Consider the following 12,232-nt stretch of genomic DNA (forward strand, 5'->3'; position numbering starts at 1 on the left):
AAAAAAACATATTTGTTTAACAAATATCTTAATTTTTTTTTGTCTACAACAAATATCTTATCAAAGTAAGCTTAGTTACAATATTTGTTTTCTTCCACCTTATGTTCTAATTCTTACAAATAATAGATATAAATTATCATTTAGTAAAAGTAAAAAAGAAGCAAAGTTCTTTCTTATCATTAGATGTTTTTTTTTTTTTGAACAAATGTTTATATTAAATTCTTATCATTCAATGTATTGTATACTACCTGACCTTTTTGGCAACCTTCCACTGCCTGATCTATTTGGGCTAAATTGTCAATTTTCAACGGATAAAATAATTTCTTATTTAAAAAAGTATAAATATAAGATTAATTCTTGTTTAATATTTTTGGCCTTTTGTTGCCAAATAGCAAATACGTCTCCTTAAAACAAACAAGCCATTCTTTCCTTCCGTCTTTCATTATCCGCCTCTCATTCATCGTTTCCTAAACCCATTTCGCTTTCTTAGATTATTTTTTCTCAGATCTCTTCTCTCTCCCAAACCATCCTCTATTTCTTTTCTCTGGGGGTGTTTCTCTGGAGGAAGAAATATTTTCTTCTAGCGATCTCGTCGATCTTTTTTTCTGGGTAATTTTTTTTTCTTTGCATGGCTTAGTGGATGATTGGTAACGTCTGATTTCTTAAATTTATTGACTTTTCTGGGGTTCATGATATTGTAGAAAATGTTGGGTCATTTATCAAGACATTCTCAAGTATTGGTTTGGTAGCAGAGTTTAACTTTTGGTGCAAACATATGAGATCATTTATTCTTGTTGCATTTGATGTATCAATTGGTTTTTGATGAATATAATTTTATATTTCATGTTGACAAAAAAAAAAAAAATTATATTTCATTAAAAAGATATTGGGTCAATGATTATAGTGGAGGACGAGTCGGCTTTTCAGGGTTTACTTTTTTTAATTGTCTTTGTTGAAATATTGGCCTTTTCCATTTTAAATTCAGTTTCCTCGTTTTTTTATTTTAACTGAATTTCAACGCTATTGTTGCAGAGGATTTCAGCTTGTGGAATTTGTTATTTATGAAAAAGTAAAAGATTTTCTTAATAAAAAAAAAAAGATGATCAAAATTTGCATGTCAGAAGAACTGTGAACTCGAGGTTGGTGTAATAGTTTTTCTTACAAAATTAAATTCAGCTTCTCTGCACAATAGTATTGTTTTACCTCTTTTCTTTTGAACTTTAGTATTGCTTACTTTCATGTATCATTTGTTAAAACATCAACTAACTAATTTGATGATGATGAAAACTTTGTTTAGTTTTGAAAAGTATATGTCAGAGAATCTGATCGAACTTAGCTTTTACTTTCAGTTGTTTGTGTCTGAGATTGTTATAAAAGAAAGAAAATGGAAACACCAAACGAGATAAAAGCTTCACCGGGGAACAACCTCAGAAACAGAGGAGCTGTTGGGAATGACAGCAAGAAAGACATGATTTTCCGAGCTGACAGGATCGATCTGAAGAATTTGGACATTCAGCTGGAGAAACATCTGAGTAGGGTTTGGTCAAGAAACATCGAGAAGAATCCAAAGCCTAAGGAAGAGTGGGAAATCGAGTTGGCTAAATTGGAGATGAGCAATGTCATTGCTCGTGGTGCTTATGGTATTGTCTACAAAGGCATCTATGATGGTCAAGACGTTGCAGGTCCAACAACATGTGACCAAAATATACTGTTCCATTATGAATATATAATCTGTGCTTCTGTTTAACTGTTTAGTGTTTTGGTTCAGTGAAAGTGCTTGATTGGGGAGAAGATGGTTACGCGACAACGGCTGAGACTTCAGCTCTTCGTGCTTCGTTCCGACAAGAAGTTGGGGTTTGGCACAAACTTAACCATCCCAATGTCACAAAGGTAATGGATATAACCTCTTTACCCTGTTATTAATGTTTTTTTTTCTTTTCAAATGAATGATTAGGACTCTGGAAAATTAATTCTCCTTATTGATCTCTCTTTTATGTTTATGTATGAATGTTAAAAAAATTTTTAAAAAAAAAACAGTTTGTTGGAGCATCAATGGGGACAACAAATCTAAAGATACCTTCATCAGCTGAGATGGAGAACTCCTTGCCTCAGAGAGCTTGTTGTGTGGTTGTGGAGTATCTTCCTGGAGGAACTCTTAAGCAATATTTGTTCCGTAACAGGCGAAGGAAACTCGCTATTAGAGTTGTGGTTCAACTCGCTCTAGATCTCTCCCGAGGGTAAGCTATACCATTATATATGTCTTCAAGAATGAAAGAAATAAATCTTTTTGTGATATACAATGATGACTTGCAGGCTAAGTTATTTGCATTCAGAGAGAATCGTTCATCGGGACGTGAAAACAGAGAACATGCTATTGGATTATCAGAGGAATCTAAAGATTGCTGATTTTGGAGTGGCTAGAGTTGAAGCTCAGAATCCAAAGGACATGACTGGAGAAACTGGTACTCTTGGATACATGGCTCCAGAGGTAGCAAAAAAATATAACTTTTACGTTCAAGATTGCTTATTATTATGGTTTCAAAGTATGATTTATTGTGTAATAATGAAACATGTGTGGTTAGGTTCTTGATGGTAAGCCATACAACAGAAGATGCGATGTTTACAGCTTCGGGATATGCTTGTGGGAGATTTATTGTTGTGCTATGCCTTATCCTGATCTCAGCTTTGCTGATGTTTCTTCTGCTGTTGTTCGTCAGGTTAGTCAAATTTACTAAAGCCATTTGTAAATGTTGACTTGTGTTGGGTTTGGTACTGGAGTTGGATTTAAGTCGGTTTAGTTAGAAAATAGCGTTAAATTCACATGAATACACAATAGTTTAGTTAACATTATATTTATGTAATATGATTGATAGATTCAGTTTAGAGTAGTTATAGTACTATACTATCAGTTTGGGTGTTTTAGATTAAAAAAATGAGAAATCCAATTGGTTGAATAACAATTATTGGTTTGTTTTTTTCCTAGCTTTGTTTATGCCAATACGTCAATGGGAACTGAGACTAATTGTTTTGTTTTTTATTAACGGTTTAATACAGAATCTGAGACCAGACATACCGAGATGCTGTCCAACATCATTATCGAACATCATGAAGAGATGTTGGGATGCAAATCCGGTGAAACGGCCAGAGATGGAGGAAGTCGTGAAGATGCTTGAAGGAGTCGACACTTCCAAAGGTGGCGGAATGATCCCGGAAGATCAGAGACCTGGCTGTTTCTGCTTTGTCTCCGGTCGTGGTCCTTGAATTTGCATTTTTTTACCCCTCTTTGGCCATATTATTATTATTCTTACTTTCTACATTGCATTGTGGAGCATTATATTGCTTTGTTTTATTTTTTTCTCTAATCTGTCCAGATAAAAAAGTTTTCGTTATAAGAGAAGAATATATATTATATAATTTATGAATATTGACGTTTGCTTTCAGTATACAGCTGAAATGTCAAATACTAACATTTTTTGATAAAACAGGTGATAACTTTTCCTTTGCTCTAATGTGTATATATACATTAGATTAATAAAAGAGGAATGTATGATTAAAAGGTCGATGCTTAATTATTTGCTTTATTTAGTGAAGAATTATTTAGCTACATGCTTTAAATTTGTATAAAAGGTTCAGAAAAGAAATCAGAATATATCAAGTCCTTGAGAAAAGACTCAATATAGCATCCATATAGAGAGTTATAATCGGTAGTGGACGAATTGTTTCGTATTCTTGTAGATTTTACTTGCTTGATTCAAACGTCGAATCATCTCATGTTCCACTTAACCATTCGTACATGTCTTTTGTAAAATTTTGTGTCATGTGAAGCTTCGGTTTCACTCGGTAGCTTTACTTTAATATAAGTGTTTAGATTTGGTTTAGAATGATCCCTACTTTGAGGAGTTAGGCCAGTTCATCACCAAACTCTGGGTTCAAGAAACGCAATAATAAAATTATACAGTATTTGTTGGCTCACAGAAAGCTCCTTATAAAAGTTATATTTACGAAACAAGAAACGCAATAATAAAATTACCAAGGATTTTTACAGAGAAATGCGTTTATTTAATTTACATTTACGCAACATACATAGAGTCAGACTGGGAGAAATTAATTATTACATAAATTAATTATAGGCAACTTATATAAGAGCATGTTTATTGCGGTTGTTTAGGAGAGTTGCTTAGGTAAATTAGGATTAAAAATAAATGAAAAACATGAATTAAGCAAAGGGGCGTTGCCTAATTAGTACCATGAAGCGTCCGTCCCTCGGTGCCACGCGTCGGAGCTTCATTGGATAGAGGAGAGAGAGAGGACACGGGTTGCGTCTCTTTTGTTCTTTTCGTTTTTTCTTCTTTCTTTCTTCCTTCTCTCTTCTCCGAGGCGATCAAATGGCGATTTCACTTCTTGACGGTGGCTCTCCTCACCGAAACGGTATCTCTCTCGGTGGGGCTTGTCGGCCAATGAAAACGGCGTTCTTCTGTCGGTTCCTCTCCTCGACCAAGGAAAACAGCGAGATCCCCTCGTGGTGGCTCTTCTCCGAGGAAGCAAAACGGTGACTGCTGATGCTCAGACAAATCGAAAGGTAAAGGTTAGTTTTAATGTTTGAAAATTTCAATTATGCATGTCTTAAATAAATTCAATTAGATTGTTTTCTGTCATATTGAATCATAACGATTTCATGCTTCTGATTTTTTTTTTGTCTTTGTGCCTTGAGGTGAATTGATCAAGAGACATGATCGAGGCTGGAACTTTCTCTTTGTCAGACAAAACACCCACGATAGTTAATGAAGGTAAAACCTCTGTCTTGGATCTTTTGAATTGGATAAATACTTGATCTTTGCTCTGTTGAATTGGTTAAACCGTTGTTTTTATTGGTTGGTGTTGTGTGAGTTCAGTTGCGATTGTATTAGAATTTTATTGCTGTCTTGAATTGGTTAGTGTTTTGTGGTTAACTTTCTGTTTGAGTTCTTGTTGTTGAGCCGTAATAAATTGTGTTATGTTTGAACGATAGGAGGTTTACTATAATGAATGCGTTAGGTTAGAGCTGTGTTAAGATAATAAATTAAAAGTACGGTTGTGTTAAGATAATAAATTGAAGTTTTGGTTTGGTAGATATGGATGGTGTAGTGTGATAATTGTGTTAGATATATGTCCACTCGAGTTTGGTTGTGATCAATGCTTCTCTTCCTTCTATTAAACTGTGGCCTTCTCCTCTTTCTTGAACAACCCGAACCCCACTTCCTCTCCTTTGTTCTTTAATTTATCTTTTCTTTTCCATCCTAGGATATGGATTCCAATCCATATAGACATAATCCAAATTTTGTTGATCTTCTAAATAGTCAACAAGATGTGGCTTTTGGTTCCTATGAAGATAGTGTCGAGCTATCTTCAAGCCAAGTTCCTTTTCTTCCCACTCAAGGTACAGCTGATTCGAACTTCGTTGGAAACACTCCTCCTGACCGTAAGGAACGAAAGAAGTGGACGCCTTCGGATGATATGTTGCTCATTAGCTCGTGGTTAAACACGAGCAAGGATGCAGTGGTTAACAATGAGCAAAAATTAGGCGCTTTCTGGTCAAGAGTAGCAGCGTATTTTTCAGCGAGTCAGGTCTCTGGAGGCGAACAGAGAGAGGGAAATAATTGTAAGCATCGATGGCACAAGATAAATGAACAAGTTTGCAAGTTCTGTGGCGCCTATGAAGCTGCAACAAGGGAGAGAAGTAGTGGCCAGAACGAGAATGATGTGGTGAAACGTGCGCATGAAATTTTTTTCAACAACTATAATAAGAGATTTCTCCTTGAACATGCTTGGAAGGAGCTGAGGAACGATCAGAAGTGGTGTGAGCTTTCATCTTCCAAAAACGCAGGAAGCTCAAAAAAAAGAAGGGTTGATGAGGACGGGGCAGACGGTTCAAGCTCTCAACCAAGTGAAACAATGCGTCCAGAGGGAGTTAAAGCCGCTAAGGCCCGTGGTAAGAAGACGGTGGTTGAGGAGAATGCGCAGAAGGAGAATGCGGCCAAGGAGTTTCAGTCTATGTCGTCATTAAAACAACAAGACTTGGTCTTGAAAGATCGCTTGTCTAAGAACATGCTTCTAGACAGTTTAATTAACAAAACAGGACCTCTAGATGATGAAGAACAAGCCCTCAAGAAGAAGCTCATCGGTGATTTGATGTCTAATTAGTTTAAGTATGTTTCAAGTTCTTTAAGTTTGTTGCTTTGTTCTCTTTTAGTTTGTTGTTTGGTGCTTTAAGTTTGTTGCTTGGGTCTCTCTACGTTTGTTGCTTGGGTCTCTTTAAGTTTGTAGGTTAAATGGTCTCATGCTTTTCATGTATCAAAAATGTTCTTGTTCTGTTTTATTAATGAATTAAAATGTTGTGTTCTTGTTCTTCTTATGGTCTCACGCTTTTATTAATGAATTAAAATGTTGTGTTCTTGTTATTGCAGGTGGAAAGAGTTCACGGGAGTGGAGCTGTTGTCAATGACTGGTCACGAGAGTGGAGCTGTTTCTTGTCTTGTAGTGGTCACGAGAGTGGAAGCTTTCGTAGTGGTCATGTTGTTTTCTAGTGGTCACGAGAGTGGAAGCGTTTGTAGTGGTCATGTTTCATGTCATAAAACATGGTCATGTTGTTTTGTAGTGGTCACGAGAGTGAAAGCTTTTGTAGTGGTCATGAGAGTGAAAGGTTTTGTATTTTTGGTCACGGGCACTAGTTGGTCTATTATATATTGCAAGAGTAGCAGCGTAGTTCTCACATCTCTCTCCATTCTCTCCATTGTATTTCTAAATCAAGTCTATTTTCTATTCTCACATCTCTCTCCATTCTCTCCATTGTATTTCTAAACCAAGTCTATTTTCTATTCTCACATCTCTCTCCATTCTCTCCATTGTCTTTCTAAACCAAGTCTATTTTCTATTCTCACATCTCTCTCCATTCTCTCAATTATCCCATGGCATCTTCTTCTCACAAAAATTTTCATGACTCGTTTGATGAAGAATATGATCAATTTTTTGATCAATATTTGGATCAGACATTCGAGAATTTAATCATTGCTAACGGTGATCAAGAAGGCCAAAAGAAGACAAGAAAAAAAAGAGTTTTTATCGAAAGAAACCGTGAAGAAGGTCATTTCCGGTTGTGGAATGATTATTTTAGTGACACTCCAACATATCCAGAAAATCTATTCCGGCGACGATTTCGCATGAACAAACCATTGTTTATGCATATTGTTGATCGTCTCTCAAACGAAGTGGAATTCTTTCGTCAAAAGAAAGACGGTCTCGGAAGGCTTGGTCTCTCTACACTTCAGAAGTGTACGGCAGCCATTCGTGTGTTGGCATATGGTTCTGCGCTTGATGCGGTGGACGAATACCTCAGGCTCGGTTCAACCACTACTCGGTTATGTGTGGAAAATTTTGTGGAAGCAATAATAGATTTGTTCGGCGATCAGTACCTAAGAAAACCAACACAAGATGATCTTCAACGTCTACTTCATATTGGAGAGCTTCGTGGATTTCCCGGGATGATAGGAAGCATCGATTGTATGCATTGGGAGTGGAAGAATTGTCCCACCGCTTGGAAAGGGCAATATGCTCGTGGTTCTGGAAAACCGACTATTGATATCTTGCATGTTTACATGTTTTTAGCCTTCATATCTTGTACATTTTGATCATATAGATTAGGAATTAAGCATCTTTAGAGTCTATGTTGCATGCATTGTCCTTATTAGATGTTGGAGAGTGCTATGGAGTGATTGGAGATGTTTGGGAGCATTGTGATTCAAAAAAGAAGTAGAAAAGGATCATTGGGCGAGTAGAGGAGCTGGAGCGACCTACTGGAGCGAGGTCATGCACCCGCTCTGGATGAGTGAAGTGTAGAGCGACCCACGGGAGCGAGGTATGACACTCGCTCTGTACTAGAGCGACCTCTTGCACCGGGGTAGTGCACCCGCTCCGAGCTCAACATGTCGTCGACAACTTTCCAGATGTGGAGCGACCTGGTGCAGCGAGGTCATGACCCCGCGCGCAATTTGAAGAAGTGGAGGTGATCTTTGGAGCGACCTACGGGAGCGAGGTCATGCACCCGCTCCGAGCATTCTTTATCTTAGTCGAATTTTAATGTTTTAAAAGGGCTTTTTAGACTTTTTAATGGAAACCATTAGGTTTTCCAAAGACATATAAATACTCTTGTAATCCTAAAGTTAGGATCTTATCTTATTTTCTATCTAATCACAAAGAACTTTGAGTGTGATTTCTTAGATTATATTGATCACTAATCATGATTAACACCAAATCATCATTGATTCTTGGGTCTATCATGACAATTAGTGAGTAGTCATCTTTGGATTCATGGGTTAGGGAGATTAAGGGTGATTAAGCTAAATCTAAGGTGTTTAGGTATAGATCAATCTTGTTCCTTGCTAGTAGAGTGCTTTTAATGCAATTTTAGAGTTGACCTCTCTAAAGTTGAGCTCTAGGCATTTCATACCCGGAAGGTGTATGATGAAATGCCTGAACCAACTCTCCTAAGCTTTTAACATTCTTTACCAAAGGGATTTGTTGTTAAAGGTGTTAAGATGGCTAGTAGACTTGAGATTAATGATTACTTAGATAACATTCAACCAAAGGAATTTGATGCTTGAGTTATCTAGGTAAATGAGCATTCATCTAGGGATAGAGTTTGCTTAGGATTGTGTCTAGGTCTAAGGTAGATATAAATTGGTTGAAAGTTGACACCTTTAGGTTGAATCTTGATCACCCAAGATCAATTCCCATAACCCATGAGTTCTCCCATCTTATAAGAAAGAAAGCTTTGTCCTTTATTGCATTTTAGGTAGAAATCTAGTTTAAAATCATCTCAAGAACTGGTAGCACTTAGATTAAGCAAGGTCTTGCATTCTCTTTGCATCATAATCACTTAGAACTGGTTTGACATCCTTTATACTACAATATTTGATTAGGAGCCTTGAAAACTCCTATAATCAAATTGGCGCCGTTGCCAAATTCTAAGTTGATTGTGACATTGAGATTTAGTCATTTGCTTGAGACTAAGTCAATTTTTATTTAATTGTGTTATTGCTTCTCTTTGTTCTTCTCTGTTTGCATTTCAGGTGTATGAACACAAGGAGCAGAGGTCCAACAAACCTAGTTCCAAGAGTTGAAGACATTAGAGCACTTGAGAGGGAAGTTGCAAGACAAAGAAGAGAAGTAGAGCAACAGGCTCACTTGCAAAGGTTGGGGTTTGATATGGAGAATCTGCCTCAAGATGGTGATGCCCAAGGAGGCATTGATCCAAGAGCTGATCCTTTTAGACCACAGCGCCAGCCACAACATCCATTGCGCCAAGCTCGTGCCATTGGAGCCTATGATCAACCTCACATTCATGGTCATAGGTTGGGAATCAGAGCACCAGCTGTGGAGAACAACAACTTTGAGATCAAGTCAGGACTGCTCAACACTATAGAGAACAACAAGTATCATGGTCTTGCTGCTGAAGACCCTTTTGATCACTTGTACAAGTTTGATAAGTATTGTGGCTTGTCCAAGATAAATGGTGTTTCTGAAACGCTTTCAAGCTGAAGCTATTCCCTTTCTCTTTGGGAGACAAGGCACACCAATGGGAGAAGACTCTTCCAAGTGACACTGTCACTACTTGGGATGAGTGCAAGAGAGCTTTCCTAGACAAGTTCTTCTCTACTTCAAGGACAGCTAAAATCAGGAACGAAATCTCTGGGTTTCAACAGAAAGGTCTAGAGAGCTTCAGTGAAGCATGGGAGAGGTTCAAGGGCTATTGGTCTCAATGCCCTCATCATGGTTTCAGCAAGGAGAGTTTGCTGAGCACCTTCTATAGAGGAGCTCTACCACAATGCAGAAACAGACTTGATACTGCCAGCAATGGTTTCTTCTTGGGAAGAACTGAGGAAGAAGCAGAGGAACTGGTAGAGAACATGGCCAAGAGTGACTCAGTCTACAGTGAGGAGCATGATAGGATCAACAGAAGTGATGATCAGCAGACAAAGAAAGAGCTGAAGTCTCTTCAAGCCAAGTTGGATCTACTTCTTGCAGAAAAGGCTAAGCAGGAGAAGATGAACTTTGTTGGTGACCAGAAACAAGAGGCACCTCCAGTGATCAATGAGGTTGATGGTTTAGAAGGCCAAGAGGAGCTGTGCTTCATCAATGCTAATGGCACATGGTACAAGAAAGAGCCCAACTTTCAGTACCAAAACAACTACCAGCAAAGACCACTTTACAACAATCAGCAAGGAGGTTACCAAACCAACCAGTCTCCTCAGACTCAAGGAAGCTCTTCTCAAGCTCAAGCTCCAGATTCAAGTGTGGATTCTATGTTCAAACAACTCTTGGAATTTCAGGCCAGAAATGAGAAGACCATGATTTATGAGTTCAAGAACATCCATGCAAAGATTGATGGGAACTATTCTGACCTCAACAACAAGTACATGCAACTTGCCTCTCATCTCAAGGCTTTGGAGAGTCAAGTTGCTTCTATGCCTTCATCCTCCAAGCAGCCAATGGGATCTCTACCAGGAAAACCAGAAAAGAACCTTAAGGAGTCTTGCAATGTTGTCTTCTCTACTACTTCTCCAGAGATTGAGCTGAGTGATCATGAGAAAGAAGAGGAGGATGAGATTGAACGGCTGGTATTTGGAACTGAGTTTGGGGAAGTTGAGAGATTTGTTGTAGCCACAGCTGAAGCACAGATCGTGATGGACGCTGCCATCAAGGTTGAAGCAACGAATCTGCAAAGAGCTGAGCACAAGGCTGAAAAACAAGTTGAGAAGAGAGCTGACAACAAGCTAAAAAAGGTTAAGCTAGAAGAAACAACTAAGGTTGAGCTTTCACCCTATGATCAACTCCTTTCCCCCAAAGAGTTCTCACCAAAGCTCAAAGGAAGGTGCTCTCCAAGTTCAGGAAAGATCTTACTGATGTTGGCGTCAGGCTTCCAGAAATCTCGGGTATGCGTGAAGCTCATGTCCAGATGATGCTCATCAACGACATTCTAGACCACCAAGCTGAAGTGGCTGAGCTTTTGGACATCTCCATTATGAAGATTGATCCACCAATCCCTCCAAAGTTTCTCCCTAAAATTGAGTCTCAAGGGATGTTCACCTTGCCTTGCAACCTTGGTAAGTTCACTTTTGATGATGCTCTTGTTGATTCTGGTGCAAGTGTAAATGTGATCTCAATGGAGATGATGAAGAGCCTAGGGATTGAGAGCATGGAGCCAAACACATCTTCCCTACAGTTTGGGGATTCCTCTTCTACAACTCCTATTGGTCTCATCAAGGACTTCCCTTTGAAGATTGGAGCATGCACCATTCCTATAGACCTCACTGTTCTGAAGATGGCAACTGAGAAGAGAGTCCCATTGATCCTTGGCACTCCATTCCTTACAACAGTGGGAGCTTGCATAGACTTTGCCAACAAAAAGGTCACACTCCTAAATGTGAACAAAGCTGTCTCCTATCCACTACAATCCCCAAAGATGAATGCTGAGTATTGTGGAACAATTACTTGTGGAGCATCTTCCATTGAGAAGACCAAGGCTGAAGGGGTTGATATTAAGAAAGAAGGTCTTGCTGGAGAGTCTTCTAAAGAGTTGTGTGATGAGCACTTGGAAAGTGTTACAAAAGAGGAGGTGAGTAGAAATACAAAGGTTGCTCATGACAAGAAGAAGATTGTCAAAGAACCTCATCCTCCACCTCTTGATAAGACTCTTCACACTCTCACTCTCCACCCAATGAAGCTTAAGGATGGGGCCATTGAGTACAAAATCAAGTGCAAGGGGAGGTCTAAGCCATTCTCAAGTGCAAGGGCCATCATCACTCCTCAGCTCCAAAGTGATCCAATCAAGCTTCAAGAGCTTCTCTCTCAAGTTCTCACAATCACTCTTGAAGGTGGGAAAGATCCTCCTCTTCACTAGCCAATTGGAAGAAAAGTCAAGCTAGAGACTTAAAACAAGCTCACTTGGGAGGAAGTCCCATGGTATCCTTTGTATATATCTTTATATATCTTTTTCTTGCTTTAGTGTGTTTGAATAAGCTTAGGGACAAGTTTGGGGGAATTCTCAAAAATTCCCAAAGGTCATGTCAAAAATTCCAAGGTGACAACAAGTCCTCCCTCCTCATTTCCCTTCTCTTATGACAGCCAACTTCAAGTAAGTGCATTCCACCCTTGTAAATTTTTAGTTTTCATGTTTATCTCTTTCCCTTAGATCTCT

The 12,232-nt window shown here is 38.5% G+C and overlaps 1 protein-coding gene and 1 non-coding gene across 4 annotated transcripts; one reads left to right on the top strand and one right to left on the bottom strand.

Moving 5' to 3' along the window:
• The first annotated feature begins 406 nt into the window (after nt 1–406).
• LOC103868978 (serine/threonine-protein kinase STY13) lies at nt 407–3,438 on the top strand. 3 transcript variants are annotated; one of them, XM_018658814.2, is made up of 8 exons: nt 407–609; nt 1,033–1,139; nt 1,350–1,682; nt 1,769–1,890; nt 2,038–2,237; nt 2,314–2,488; nt 2,583–2,717; nt 3,055–3,438. In XM_018658814.2, exons 3-8 carry the CDS (start codon nt 1,385–1,387, stop codon nt 3,259–3,261), a joined length of 1,137 nt encoding a protein of 378 aa, XP_018514330.1. In that variant the 5' UTR covers nt 407–609; nt 1,033–1,139; nt 1,350–1,384; the 3' UTR covers nt 3,262–3,438. The 3 variants fall into 3 exon arrangements, with proteins under 3 accessions (XP_018514330.1, XP_009145271.1, XP_033147284.1); XM_009147023.3 differs by lacking the exon at nt 1,033–1,139 and having other exon boundaries at nt 418–609; XM_033291393.1 differs by lacking the exon at nt 1,033–1,139 and having other exon boundaries at nt 452–609; nt 1,337–1,682.
• Nucleotides 3,439–9,704: 6,266 nt separating this feature from the next.
• Nucleotides 9,705–9,811, bottom strand: LOC117134543. The gene has a single exon (XR_004458727.1). It is a non-coding gene; the product is annotated as a small nucleolar RNA R71 (small nucleolar RNA).
• Nucleotides 9,812–12,232: the final 2,421 nt, after the last annotated feature.

Source organism: Brassica rapa, chromosome A05 (genome assembly GCF_000309985.2).
Source record: "Brassica rapa cultivar Chiifu-401-42 chromosome A05, CAAS_Brap_v3.01, whole genome shotgun sequence".
NCBI lineage: Eukaryota > Viridiplantae > Streptophyta > Magnoliopsida > Brassicales > Brassicaceae > Brassica > Brassica rapa.

Coding starts and splice junctions, on each gene's coding strand:
- LOC103868978 (XM_018658814.2), top strand. CDS start 1,385: ATGGAAACACCAAACGAGATAAAAGCTTCACCGGGGAACAACCTCAGA. Junction 1,683..1,768: donor TGATGGTCAAGACGTTGCAG/GTCCAACAACAT, acceptor GTTTTGGTTCAG/TGAAAGTGCTTGATTGGGGA. Junction 1,891..2,037: donor ACCATCCCAATGTCACAAAG/GTAATGGATATA, acceptor AAAAAAAAACAG/TTTGTTGGAGCATCAATGGG.